At 40.8% G+C, this 14,105-nt stretch overlaps 3 protein-coding genes across 3 annotated transcripts; all 3 read left to right on the forward strand.

Annotated features, from left to right (window-relative positions):
* Positions 1 to 4,270: 4,270 nt before the first annotated feature.
* On the forward strand, positions 4,271 to 5,448 carry N7477_004213 (uncharacterized protein; the record flags this gene model as incomplete). Its single annotated transcript, XM_056965876.1, has 4 exons — positions 4,271 to 4,393; positions 4,457 to 4,552; positions 4,608 to 5,191; positions 5,244 to 5,448. The coding sequence occupies 4 exons, from the start codon at positions 4,271 to 4,273 to the stop codon at positions 5,446 to 5,448; spliced, it is 1,008 nt and encodes a 335-aa protein (XP_056822657.1).
* A 1,326-nt stretch (positions 5,449 to 6,774) lies between these two features.
* On the forward strand, positions 6,775 to 7,541 carry N7477_004214 (uncharacterized protein; the record flags this gene model as incomplete). The annotated part of the gene is given in 2 exon segments (XM_056965877.1): positions 6,775 to 6,823; positions 6,838 to 7,541. 2 exon segments carry the CDS (start codon positions 6,775 to 6,777, stop codon positions 7,539 to 7,541), a joined length of 753 nt encoding a protein of 250 aa, XP_056822658.1.
* Positions 7,542 to 8,333: 792 nt separating this feature from the next.
* Positions 8,334 to 9,008, forward strand: N7477_004215 (Ty1/Copia family ribonuclease HI; the record flags this gene model as incomplete). Its single annotated transcript, XM_056965878.1, has 2 exons — positions 8,334 to 8,772; positions 8,821 to 9,008. Coding segments are annotated over 2 exons (627 nt in total), but the record flags the coding sequence as incomplete, so codon positions are not given.
* Positions 9,009 to 14,105: the final 5,097 nt, after the last annotated feature.

A 14,105-nucleotide genomic window follows, 5' to 3' on the forward strand; every position in this document is an offset into this window, starting at 1 on the left:
GACAGCGAGAGATAGTAAGGGAGAGAAAGAAGGAAGTGCGGGAGCTTAGTTTATCTCAAAGTAGATACTAATAAGACAACATTTAATATAATAGTCTCTAGAAGTAATAGGTGGCCTTTACTATTTGCTAACGGCTATCAAACGTATTAGGTTAATAAGGTTCGACGGCCGTCAGTATTCCCTCACCCCCTTTAAGGCTATTAATAGCTATTATAAACCACTAAGGCTATATTTACTAACACCTATTAAACCTTATATATTTTTAATAGGTGTCAGTAAATAGCCTGCTTTATATAGATCATATATTATATATATTATGAATATACAGACATTTATTAAAGATAGCGTTAGTAGTTAATAGAGTAAATATAAGGGGTAATACATATAAGTCACTGGAGAAGATATATCTTAAGAGTGGGCCTAAGAGAGTCGTGAACTTATACCCTTTACTATACACTAAATCTATAGATAATAAGGAGTTCAAAGAAATTATTAAATAAGGTAGTACGTAAATAATATTGTGTATTCACTAGGATACCTATAGTGCGTAAGGAAAATATAAAAGCCGAGCATAGTTTAAAATATAGAGGGTAGCCTTAGTCGCAAATACAGAGGGTAGCCTTAGTCAAAAATATATAGGGTCGGGTTAGTCGAAAATACATAGGGTCGGGTTAGTCCAAAATACAGACCTAACCTTATATATTTCCGACTAAGTCGACCCTATGTATTTCCGACCAAGCCAATCCTATATATTTCTGACTAAGTCGATCCTATATATTTTCGACTAAGTTAATCCTATATAGTTTCGACTAAGTTCGACCTTATGTATTTCCGACTAACTCGACTAAGTCGACCCTATCCCCTCTAAAGCCGCTTACACTTATATCTACCGCAGACTTTATAATAGCCTCAGATTGCGATACCAGTGACTTTAATTTAATTTAATTCAAATTCTATTAACCTAATCGAGCCTAACTAGCGTTATTAAGGCTATATAGGCGCTTCGTCCAAATCCGAAGCAGAACTTATTATCCGTAACTCCAGACGCGCGGCTTATAGTAAATAGTATATATAAAGGAAAACCGGCCTCTATAAGAGGCCGGCACAGAAAAGAGTGTTAGAATATCTATATCCCACGTATAATCGAGCCTATATAAAAGTTAAACCTAAAAGATAATACCTATAGTCTTTCACTTCTTCTGTATCCCCTTGTCCCCGCTATATACTCCCGCCTCTCTAGTGTTAGTTCTCTATTCCCCTAATAAGGAAGAATACTAAGTGCTTCGGTTCTTAGTTAATTACGGTGCGTAGTGAATTAATAATTATTTCGGTGGCCTAACTATTCTCGGTGGCCCGGTCTTATCGTTCGGTAGTATATACATAGCGTCTTTATAACCTTCCTATAGCCGTAAGGCTAATTTATTTATGGCCGTCGTCTGGTTCTGGCTCGATATATCGGAATTGTCCTAAGAGACCTATTTAATATATTATCGTAACGGCATAGCGGGCCACGCGCGGGTAGGACATAATAGTATCGTAGTTTGTAGTGTTACTAAGGTCGGTGCGAGCGACCTTATTAAGTATAATTCTTCGCAGATCACTATATAGCGGGCATTAGAGCAAGATATATCTCGGCGTTTGAGATCCTTACTCGCAATAATAGCGGTCTGATTCCCTTCTTTAATTTCGTATAAGAAGTGACCTAGTCCAATACGTATCGACCTTATTTAGATAAGGATAGATATATATGGCTTCGATAGCCCCTCGTATAGCTCTAAGACCTTCCGCGTCGGCGCCTTAATAAGGTATTTTGTCGGCCGGCCCGTCTTCTCCCTCTCCTATTATTTCTTCTATCTCTCCTTAATACGCTTACGGGTGTTACGCTTCGCCGCGGAGGCCAGGCGGACAAAGTGTTTCTCCGAACCTGCACCCGCACGATACCAGCAGTTTTTTTTGAAAATGAACCCTACCGACGCGATATACAGCGGAGATAGGGTTCGAGAAAATAAGGCTCCTAATTGCTATTTATCAAATTCTATATTAAGGCGATAAAGATAAAATATAAGGAATAGTAATCGAAAAAAAGGGAGATAGGCGTAATAAGAAATGCATAGGGTCGGGTTAGTCCAAAATATATATGGTCGGGTTGGGTCGGGTTGGTCCAAAATGCATAGGGTTAGGTTGGTCCGAAATGCACAGGGTCGGGTTAGTCCAAAATGCAGGTCTGACCTTATGCATTTTCGACTAAGCCGATCCTATGCATTTCGGACCATATCCCCTTTGGGAATTTCGGACCAAACGCTAACCTCTTTCGGAATTTTGGACTATCCATACCCGCTCAAGGAGAGCAACTTTAAACCCCCCCTATAAAATTCAATAAAATAGATAAAAATATTCTGATTTAATATATAATATCTGAAGCACTTTTACTTGTAGGGAAAAATATAATATAACCTAGTTTCGCTTATATAAGCCTATCGTTTGTGCCGGTTTTTGCCTACTAGATTAAGCCTATTGTCGACTGTAATGAGGTGACTGCCTCCATCCTATTGTCCGAGTCTATAGAGCCTATTATCGACTGCAATAAGGTGACTTCCCCGTTCTATTATTTATTATTCTTATTAGTATACTAAGTATAACTACTAGAAGGCCTTCTTTAAGAAAGTAGTAGGGTTTTAGGGTTATAAAAAGCTTATGTAAACTCCTAGCCTAAGGGTGACTAAGTATCGTACGAGTGGCCAAAGCGCACCCCATTAAAAAAAAGGTCCAAATTTCTAATCCCTATAACTACCTCTTCTTTTAATCGTACGATCTTTAAATTGAAACTGGGTATAAAGCGATCGCTAGTTTAGAACTTTTGAAGTTTTGAGGATTATCCGACCGATATTTTCAACTGGGATGCACTCAAGAAGTCCAACTGGTATGCACTTACTAGCGCCATTTTTCTCCCATAGTAAAGCGGAAACCCTAACTGGTATGCAATGCATCCCACCAACCCCCATGGGATAGAGGATCTATCTCTACCATTATCTCGGTATCTAGCACGAAATCATCTACTAGTAGCACTACCACTTCCACCACCTCCACTTCTGCGGCTATATCCACGGCCACCGGTTTGGTTATTTCCCCGGACGGTACTTATGGTGGGACAACCGGGTACACGTGTGAGCAGTCCGGCTTTAGTGATTATTATAGCATTTGCTGCGACTGGTATATTTGGCCGAGTACTCTTAACCCCCCGATTAAATTATGTTCCAACTTACTTTTATTAGTGGTTCCACCAGCGATTATTATGCTACGTCTAGCTGTGATAACTCCGCGGGAGTCTGCGCAGGCGGTGTTTCCCCCAATAGTCTCTGCGGAGCGAGCAACAACCACTGGACCTGTTTTAATTCGGACTATAGAGACTGCTGTGACACTTATAGTTACTGGTATAAGCATACCCCCCTCGCACTTACGGATTTTTTATACTAACCCACCTGGTCTATAGTGGATCAACCGATGATTACTCTGGAGCCAACTGCGATTCCAGCTACGGCCCCTGCACCGGAACCACTTCGACTAACGGTCTCTGCGGCGCTGATAATAGTGATTATACTTGCTTCGGCTCCGAGTTTGGGTCTTGTTGCAGTATCTATGGATACTGGTAAGTGAATGATCGGGTTAATAACTATTCGAGGCTATACTCCGTACTGACCGAGATAACAGTGGATCCACCGACGAGTACTGTGCATCGGCTATCTGTGATAGTTCTTATGGCGGATGTAATTGAGGGTAAACAAACACTGGAATTGACCCACTGGAGTAGCCTCAAGAGTTCGAACTTCCAAGGTTCAAAAGCTGGTGGCACTGGTGGAGGCCCACTTGAGCACAAAATTACCAGGGTCTTGTAATGTATGGTAATATTAGCTCCACTCTAGGGCTGGATGGTGGATGCCCAGGTGCTTAGTGCTAACCTTGGGATGCTTAGCGATAAGGCCCTGCGGAACAAGTAAGGGTCACACTATTTGGCGAATTTCGCTTAGACAATGATTCTTTACTCTACTCCATAGCGGTTCCCTTTTTTTCAGAGCGCCAAGCTATTTAGGTGCCGGAGTTTCCGCATGAAATCCCGAATATTGAACTAAGCAAAGACTAAATCCACTTGTTTCACCTTGTAAACCTTTTTTTTTTTCATCAGTTCGACGCGCATTCAGTTGGAAGACTCCTTATTCATCTGCCCCTCTAGTCTCTTCCTTTGACTTTTTTTCTACCCAAATTGAATTTCAAAATGGCACAGTCGGCATCAGACGCGTCTTGGCCAGCGGGCATTCCCGAGATCCACCTTCATCCGACAGATTTACCCTCAGATAAGCTCCCGGAAGAAGCTAAGGGATGGCTACTATTCGTAAAGGTAGGGAGTCCTTAGAATACTCTCATATAAGTATTTGTAATATTAACTGGTACATAACTGCAGGAAGAATACCAACCAGTCTTAACCCCAGAAGAGGGGCTACGTCAACGGCGAGCCCTAATTGAGAAATGGGCTACCGCCAGTCAGGAATTCCGCGAGGTGCGTACAGCCAATGCTAAATTCACCTTTCTTCAGGTCTAATTATTATTTGCAGTCTTACCATAGCCGTGCCCCAGCATGTACCTCAGCTCGCGACTACCCGGCTTTATTGCTCTCGCAGCAAGCCCCACGACCTAACAAGAGGTTCCTTTGTCTACCACCAGTAGACTCACAGACTCACCCCCGGAACTACATTTATCTTGTAAAGTTCCTGATTATGATGTATATCCATCAAGATGAATGGAACGGGCAGCATCCCTTTGACCAGGCGGGGCCGGGCCATACACCGCGCAGCCATATCCCAGAGTTTCTCAACCTCGCGACACCTATCGCGCTTAGCGATATCCTCTCTGAGCTGTACCTTTCCTCAGCGGATTTCCACGCTCTCTCGATGACCCAGAGTGGCACGGTAGTGTTCGCCGATGGGCCAGACTACACGTGGTATGTGATCGAAGAGCCGGAGCTTGTCATAGGGCGAATGACGATAGCCGAGTTTGGCTCTGACGGCAGTGTCCGCGATTCGATTGTTCGTCGAGCCTGGAATATGGGTCAGGTAATGGCCTTTGGTCAGAGTTTGGGCCGGCGTGTCGCGGATTTGGAGGAGTCGTGTATTGGGGGCCCGCCGCAGTATAACGAGCCGTAAGTTCTTTTCCATGTGCAGTTTCTAACGTGAATTTTCTAATGGGAATAGATTGAACATGGACCGTCCTATTATTGAGCTCTTGGAGGCAACGAGAATGGACAGCAAGTTTCTCTATAAGGGATTCGGTTATATGGACCTGTGGGTGCGCCTTATTGAGCAGAATGCACCTGGGTATCTGGACCTTGAGGCTCAGGGGCGGGAGGTGGAATTTAAGCTTGACAATCTGCGTAATGTTGGCATTGATACTCTCTAAGGTGATGTCCTGCGGTAGTTGGTCCTGATAGGTATTGTATCTGACCATTCCATCTTCGAGCATTTTATCGAAACAAATACTCCTACCTGCATCTATGTATTAAGGCTCGAGAATTGGCTTGGAGAGCACTGATAAAGAGGACGAGTATAAGGATGTAGAATCAAATATAGGTAAACGCCACAGTCAGAGCAATTTGAATGCTGAATCGAGGATATAGATATCCGGGTACATGTAGCTAATACTACCTAGTATCTATCCCCAACTCTCTAAACTATACCCAAGTGAAAGAAAAAGCCTGTTCGTGGTCCTCGATGGAAGACATGACAATTATGTAGCCTCGCTCTGGTTATGAAAGCGACCTAGCACTAGTAGTACCTAGTAGCAAAATACAGTGATTGTACGGAGAAATAGCACTTGAGAAGGTCAACTGGTATCGCAAGCATTCATCACGCATTTATCCAGATGTCCATAAGCCCGTTACACTGCTTAATTCAGAGATTCTCTCTAATGTTAGGTTGTAAGCATTGTTGATCTTAAGGTCAAATATGTTCCACTCATGAGTTGCACCAGTGAGTGATAGTGGCTGTCCCGGCGTTGCCGCAAAAAAACCTAGACGGAAGCTAAGCCCCGTGGGGAAAGACTGTTGGAGACGTTGTGGCACATATGTTGTAGTGTGACTGTGATCCACACCTTTTGCGCTAGTAAAAGGCCGCGGCCGACTTGGGCCATGGTAAAAGTGGATTTCATCAAGATTGATCCCCATTTCTCAGAAAGTAGTCAGGGACAAAGTAGGTAGAAGCAAGGAAGGCTGGGAGGGCAATAGGATCGGGGTGTGTCCGCTTCTAAATACTCTTAGTGAAAGAAAGGTGGACAGTGGGCCCTTTAATACCCGGGCCCTGACAAGGCAGTGGTAGCCAAGTATCATGTAGTGTACCGCCTTACCAACCCCATCCTACCGAGCAGCAATATCGCTGTCCAGTTATTACCGCTTTCGAATGGCAAGTGAAATTCACTTGGGAGTATTCGGGCGAATCAGCCAAGCCAGCTGGTTGAAGGGCGCCTTGGTTTGTAGTAACCACCGGGCAACGTCGCAGCCTGCAAGGCGGCTCAGCTGACAATTGAGCAATCTGGAAGTGATTGACATTAAAAAGCTCCCAGGAGCCAGCGGCAGCCCAAGGTCCACCAATCACACAAGCATTTTATGTATGCCCTCACTTTCACGGATGACGGAGATGTCTCAGCGCGGCGGCCGAGCTTCTTGAGGCATTTTTGCGGTTGGCTACTGACCAAAAGCGGGTCGAATAAGCGAGTTACTGACTATTCGCAATGGAGCCTGTGTATTCGATGAGGCTAGCTTCTACCAACCAAATACGGCGTACGATCTGATAGACGACCAATCAAAAGAAGCTATCGAGCCTTTGTCGATACCAGAATTCAACCTAGTCATCACCAAGGCTAGTATTGATGAGCCTCTCGATGATCCATTGACGATACGGCCTTTACCGGACGAAACAGACCAATTGTCCGATAACGACACCGAGGAAGATAAAAATGAGGATATAGACTACCAAGACCAAATCCTCGGCGACCTACCGCCTTCCCCGGAGGAATCAGAAGGAGAAGAAGAAGTAAGGCAAAACCAATGCGAAAGTGAGGATAACCTTACTCTAAACGGTACTGAAAACGCACCTTATTCGGGCGGTTTTAGAGTAAATGACCCTTCACTTCATCCTCACTCAGAAGTCGAAAACGCCTCACTTCCCTCTGAACCTTCTTTATTGTCCCGAATCACTATTCCGGCCGAAGACCTTACCCCGGATGCACGTGTTTCCGACCAATCACCTGACTTTATGGTCTTAATTGATAACTCTTCCTATGACGAGGAAATGTTGAATCAATATGACCACCCCAAACGGGACAGATCTCCCTCGCCTGATTCTTCAAATAAGCGGCAAGCCTTCGCTTCCTTCTATAATGCATTCTCTGCGGCAATAAAGGATCAGCCTAAGAAGGTGCATCAAGATAACCTTCTCCCTCCCCCGGAATCATGGGAAGAAATGCTTAATCATCCTTATAAAGCTGAATTCATGTAAGCCGCAGACGTCGAATATCAGAAGCTTAAGAATATGAATGTATGGACTCCCGTGAAGCGAAAGACCATTAAGGAAGACCATAAATCATGCAAAGGGTCTATCAAGCCTCATCGATGCCCTAAGCATCAAATTCTGCCTTTAAGATAGGTATTTACCTATAAAGTGGATGAAAACGGCTATTTATCCAAATATAAGGCTAGAATTTGTGTCCGTGGAGATCTCCAAGTTGACCGCAATGACGAAACTAGGGCTACTACCCTTGCTGCACGAACCCTTCGGACTCTTCTTGCTATTATTGCTGCATTTGACCTTAAAACCATACAATTGGATGCAGTAAATGCCTTCCTAAATAGCATGCTAGACGACCCTGTTTATGTTGCCTTCCCCTAAGGATACGGCCGCAAACACTACGTTCTACGGCTTAACAAAGCCCTATATAGCCTAAGGGTAGCGCCTATCCTATAGCAGCAAGAAGTCCTTCAGAAACTGGCCCAGTTTGGATTCGTGCCTATTCCTAAAGACCCGTGCCTATTTATCTATAAAAATGTCGTTTTAATGATATTTGTGGACGATATCTTAGTCATCTTCCACCGAAGGCACAAACATGAAGCCCATGAGCTTAGGGACAAGCTTATGCAAGCCTATGAAATAAAAGACCTAGGCGAGGCAACGAGGTTTATAGGCATTCGAATCACCCGCGATAGGGCCACGAAAAGGCTATAGATCTCCCAGGATGCCTATATTGAGAAGATTGCGCATCGATTCCATATAACGCCTTTGAAACCGGTTAAAATGCCATTTCCACCCTCGCCGCTCTCCGCTCTACCTTCGGACTACCAGGCTCCCCTAGCTATGATCTATCTCTATCAGCAGAAGATAGGATCATTGCTTTATGCCACAATTATGACACGGCCTGATGCCGTAAAAGCCACACAAATACTTTCGGAACACCTCACTAACCCTACCGAAAAGCATATAGACGCTGCAGACAAAGCCATAGCCTATCTATACTACACTAGATATAAGGCTATAGAGTATTCCCCCGTGCAGTCCGATAATCCTACCTTTGTGTGTGTAAGCGATGCATCCTATGCAGACAATATCGGACGAAAATCATCAGAAGGCTATATAGCCTACCTATTCAATGGTCCGATAGACTGGATTGCATGGAAGCAGAAGACGGTGACGACATCAACGACAGAAGCCGAATTGCTTGCTATTTCATCAGCTAGTAAGTATGTGATATAGTGGAAACGTCTCTTTAGGTCTATTAAACTAGACCTTGACCAGGAAAGGCTTAGTGTCCTTTGTGACAACAAACAGACCGTGGACCTCCTTACTAAGGTCAATTCTTTGTTCCGCACAAAGCTTAGGCATATTGATATCCACCACCATTGGTTACGACAAGAAATAGTGGCCGGAAACATCGATATTGCCTGGATTGAGACCAATTCTATGCCTGCGGACGGTCTAACCAAGCCTTTGCCTTATCAGAAGCACCAGCGGTTTATCGATCATCTAAACATGACCGATATCCAAGACAGTATTGTCGAAATCTAGATCTATGAGACTATGTACGCATAAGTCTAATTCTATGCCTTATTCAGCTTATAAGCTCTGATAAGCTGAAGGGGGTGTATTGGAATATAGACCAATGCTACATAGAAAGATCTATCCTTATATTCAACATATAAGATCAGATATTGAACACGTAACCAGATTTTTCTTCTATCAAAATGATATTTTGACCACTTCTGATTCTGGTCCGCGGCCCTCCCCCGAACGATAGGCGGGACTCTTTTCCTTCAGGCATGAATGGTCCGTTCCTTCGGGGGTGCCTTCGGGCATATCTTGCCTGCGGACTTCGACCATGGTCTTCGGACCTCGGTGAACAGACTTCGACCCTCGGTCCCCTCAAGGATAGGCGGACCACTTTCCCTTAAGGATAAAATGGTCCACCTTTGGGTATGCATAACCTGATACTGCGGGGAAGCTTTCGGGGTGGCTGAAACCATCGATCCTTGACATCATTCTTTTGGCTTTTCTTCGGTTCCCTTCTTTGCCACCTTTATTATGTTGCTGCCTAGTATTTGTATGACATTCTAGACATCATTTCTAGGCTATTCTAGCCTATAAATATGTCCTTCTTTTCTAGCAGAAAGAATCAAGTCAGTTCTACTTTCCTGAAGTCATTTTCCACTTTCTAAAAGTCATCTCTATCTTCTTCCTTTGATCCTCAGGACTGTGGTTCTGTCTTCGTTTAGGCTATATCTGCTTATAGTCTATCCTACGACCTTTGACCTTCTTCCTTTGTCTGGCACCGACTGACCTGGCCGGACTAAGGTTGATCCCACGGACTTAAGGGGCCACGATCTGCTTCGTGGTAGCTTTCCCCTTATGCTCCAACAAATACCTTAATAAATAATAAATAAGATAAGCAGATCTCTTAATAGAGTTTAACTTTAACCTATAATATTATTTAGGTAAGCTAATAATAAGGCTAAATTTACTCTTATATAAAATTAAGATATACCTAAGGGTATCTCTAATAAAAGGCTATTAAATTATTTTTAAATCCTACTTGAAAGAGTCTTAGTTAAGATGAGGTAAATAAATAATAACTAAATATAAGAAGAGCTAGATTTCAAAAGAAATATCTCTTTATTTAAAGAACCGAAGCTATAAGTAAAATAAATAAAAATAAGGAGTTCTAATATAATATGTTAATAAATCTCTTATATCTTACTAAAGAGAGACTATTAAATTATAGCTAAAATAAATATTAAGATAAGCCTATTAAAATATTATTTAGATAATTAAGGGCTACTCTACTTTAGGTAATAAATATAGATCCTAAATAATAAGGCCTTATAGGTATTATTTAGAAAATCTATAATTCCTATATTATAGCATACCCTAAATAAGATATAATATATTTAATATTATCTTAGCGATTCTTTTAGCCTAAAATAGCGAAGAATATATAATAATTCTTACGGAACTATACTATCTATAAATATAGCTTAATATAATATAATATAAAGTACAGGCTATTAAGACTCTTATTAATTCCCTTATAAATCTAGGCTAAGATATTAATAGACTTTATTATTAGCCTATTATTATCTAGACCTAGAAGAGTAATAAGTTATATAGTAATTATAGACTAACTAAGAAGGAGCGTAATCTTTATTAGAATAAGGGATATAATAATAAAAGATATAGTAAAAGTATTCTTTATACACATTTATGTATATTTTAATATCTTATTAGCGATCGTAAGTAATCGCGGCCCTTAGTTTATAAGTATATTTTAGGGAAAAGTATATAAAACATTATTAATTTAATAATAATTATTAATTACCTTTTATCTATAAACTTATAATATAATAGAGCGAGCTAACTAAGAGATTAAATAGATTTTATTTGTCTTTTTTACTTATACATAAAATAATTAGAAGAAGTTTCTATTAATAGTTACTATCGCGATTAATAACCGCGATATAATATTAATAGGGATTGTAAAGGAATACTAAGGCCTAGCGGTGAAGGTTTACCCCGCAGTGTAATAAGCGAGTCTCGGACCCGATTCGTACTTAAAACGAGAGGGTTTCCAGATAACTTGGATTTTAGCAAGAATCAGTCTTGCTTCTTACAATACTACACTCTAGTCCAGACATCCTTCCTTACCTGACCGACAGGCTTTCTACCCTGAACACGTAGATTCTTTACAGGGATCCTCTTTTTTTTTTATAGGTATTATATTAACCCTATTAAGAAGAATAAGTCGAACTAATTACTAAATACTATAATATAGCTAAGAAAAGTAAGCGAAATATTTAAAAATTACCTGCGAGAAGCTACTAACTAAGCCTAAGTCACTATTATTTTAATATAGGTGTTATAAGAGAAGTAGATAAATCGATAACACTAGACTACTCTTATCTATAAGAAAAATAACTAAGTATAGTTAAAGCTTCGGAATATATATATATAATAACTATTAAAGAAGCTAGACTAACTATATATCTAATATAAAGTTATAGATATATTATTACTATATATTATTAAGCTTAATATACTTATAGGTATATACTCAGTCTTCTATATTAAATCAATTAGGCCTATAGTAGCGGACCCTTCTTATTATAAATTAAAATTAATATATAGCCGCCTCTAATTATAGTTAATAGCGAAGACAAGTATAAAGTTAAGAAAATCCTTATTATTTAGTATAAGAAGATTAAATAGGCACACTATAATAAAGCGCTAATATAATAAATAAGACAAATAAAATAAATATAGAAAAATTTAGACTCTATCTAGGATTACGCTATATTAAAAGCCTTCGAGGAACGAAATAGCCCTATTTCGGATATAATACGATATTAAATCGACACTAATATATATAGTATCGCGACCCCCGGGAGGTTTAGGTTAGAGAGGGGGTATTATTATAGGCCTATACCTAATATAGGTTACGTAAACTACGTGACCCTAATATATTAATATAATAACCGTACGGAGGGAACATCCCTTCTTTAAGCTTTTTGTACATGGTTCGTGGCCTAGTTGGATTGAATCTAAGTCTTGCTTCAGCCCTTCACATGTTAGGTATCGATTCGCTTAGTTAGCGCTCCTAAAAGAGTAAAATATATCCTAAATAGGTAAAGCGTAGCTTATATAGGTCCGACGGGACCGTCCGCGGGTGACCCTTAAGGGACCCTCGGAGGGTTAGGGTTAGGGTTAGGGTTGGTAAGGTTAGACCCTAACCCTCGGAGGTACGGGTGGAGGTTCCTGGTCTTAGACCCGCGGGGCGGGTGAGTGCTGTCGGGACAGAAAATACCATGGGTGTTTTACATAGTTATTACGCTTGTTACGGCCCACTTTGGATACTGCCCACTTAGGCGGTGAAGAGTCCGGAGAAATATGCCTAACAGCACTTAGTCTAATAATCATCCTTACCAGTTTCAAGACATACAATATAACTTATTTACAGACCACTTTTAAGCCTCCTAAATAGGACGGTAAAGTACTGAACAGTCTTTCCTTAGTATTATTAGCGAGCGACGCAGGGAGTCGAAGATATCCTACTTTATCGCCGGTGTGAGAATTATCCCGAATAACTCCTAATCTGTAGGTATTAGGGTAGAGTTACTGGAGGGGTCTCTTATAATACTAGCCGACAATTAGCTGTTTAATATCCGAAGGATTATCTACGAAGAAATTAGTATTGCCGTCTCTAGCAGAGCACGATCCTAAAGATAAGGGAGAACAGTTATTGATTAAGGTCACCGAAGATATCTCCCGTGTCATAATCTCTGATCTAGGTCTGCCTTCTAGAAGAGGATCGCTATCGCGGATCTTAAGGCCGACCCGCTAGAGTCTAACCCGTGGCTCGGAATTAGTTTCCGCTTCGTTTCCTATAAAGTAATTATTATCTCGGCTGAACAGTCCTAAAGCGCGAGGTGTTACGGACCCTATTAATATAATAGGGAAGGAACGACCTAGTCCTCCCGTAACGTTACCCCCGGAGCTTTTCCCTTAATACTAACCTCCTTTAAAGTACTCTGACCCTTAATATTCTGAGACTATTCTCTCTAAAGAAGAGATTACTGCTATATACGTTACTTAGTTTTAATAGTTATTATTTGTTAAGAGCCAGACAAAATCGTCTCCTTATAATTTACCTTTAGTTATATCTATAATTATCCCTTATAGTACTTTATTAACTTAACCCTATTAGAGAGTCGGAATAATAATAATTCCTTAGCCTACCTTCTCGGGAAGCCCTAGAGAAGATATTAACTATTTTATTAATAAGTGCGAATTATATTATCTGAATATAGGGCTTAATACGAAGGATTTATCAGAAGCGAATATAGTGGTTCTGCGCGAAGGATACTAAGGTCTAGCCTTAGAATATATTAAATATGTCCCCCGAGCTAATCGCAAGAACTTCGAGGTTCTAGCTAATATCTTATAGTCCACTTTCCCCTTTAAAGAAAAAGAGGCTAACGATAATATAATCCTAAACCAGATAATAAATCTAAAATAGGGTAAGTAGGAAGCTAGAGGACTATACCGAAAGAGGGTCTCCGGCTTAAGTCCTAAGTTAAGTTAGAATTTTAAGCACTACTAGCCGAGTAGTAGGTATCTAGACTATCTAATATATCTATAATTATAGGAATACGAATTATAATATACACTTAGAAGAAAGAAGGTAAGTATAATATTAATAATACTATGAAGCTTATTAAGTACGTATAGGGTAAGGGAATTACTTCGAATAATCCGCTACCTCTTTTAGATAGCGAGAAGCAGGTTTAGGCTATAAATAACTTAGCCTCGGAGATCTCGAAGCTCCCCACTAAGTTCCTTAGACCTTAGGGAACCCGCCTTATTACTGCCCCTATTACCTATCTAAGTCCTTAATATAGTCTGCTAGCCCTTAGAGATAACTCTATTATCTGCTAGAGCTATAGTTAGACCGGTTACCGATCCCCTTAGTGTGTGAATAAGCGACTTCTGTTCGAGGAGCGCTAGAAAATCAGAACTCTGATA

Source organism: Penicillium maclennaniae, assembly GCF_028827695.1.
Source record: "Penicillium maclennaniae strain IBT 15551 chromosome Unknown utg000004l:1.0-3007600.0:1.0-3009580.0, whole genome shotgun sequence".
Classification (NCBI taxonomy): Eukaryota; Fungi; Ascomycota; class Eurotiomycetes; order Eurotiales; family Aspergillaceae; genus Penicillium; species Penicillium maclennaniae.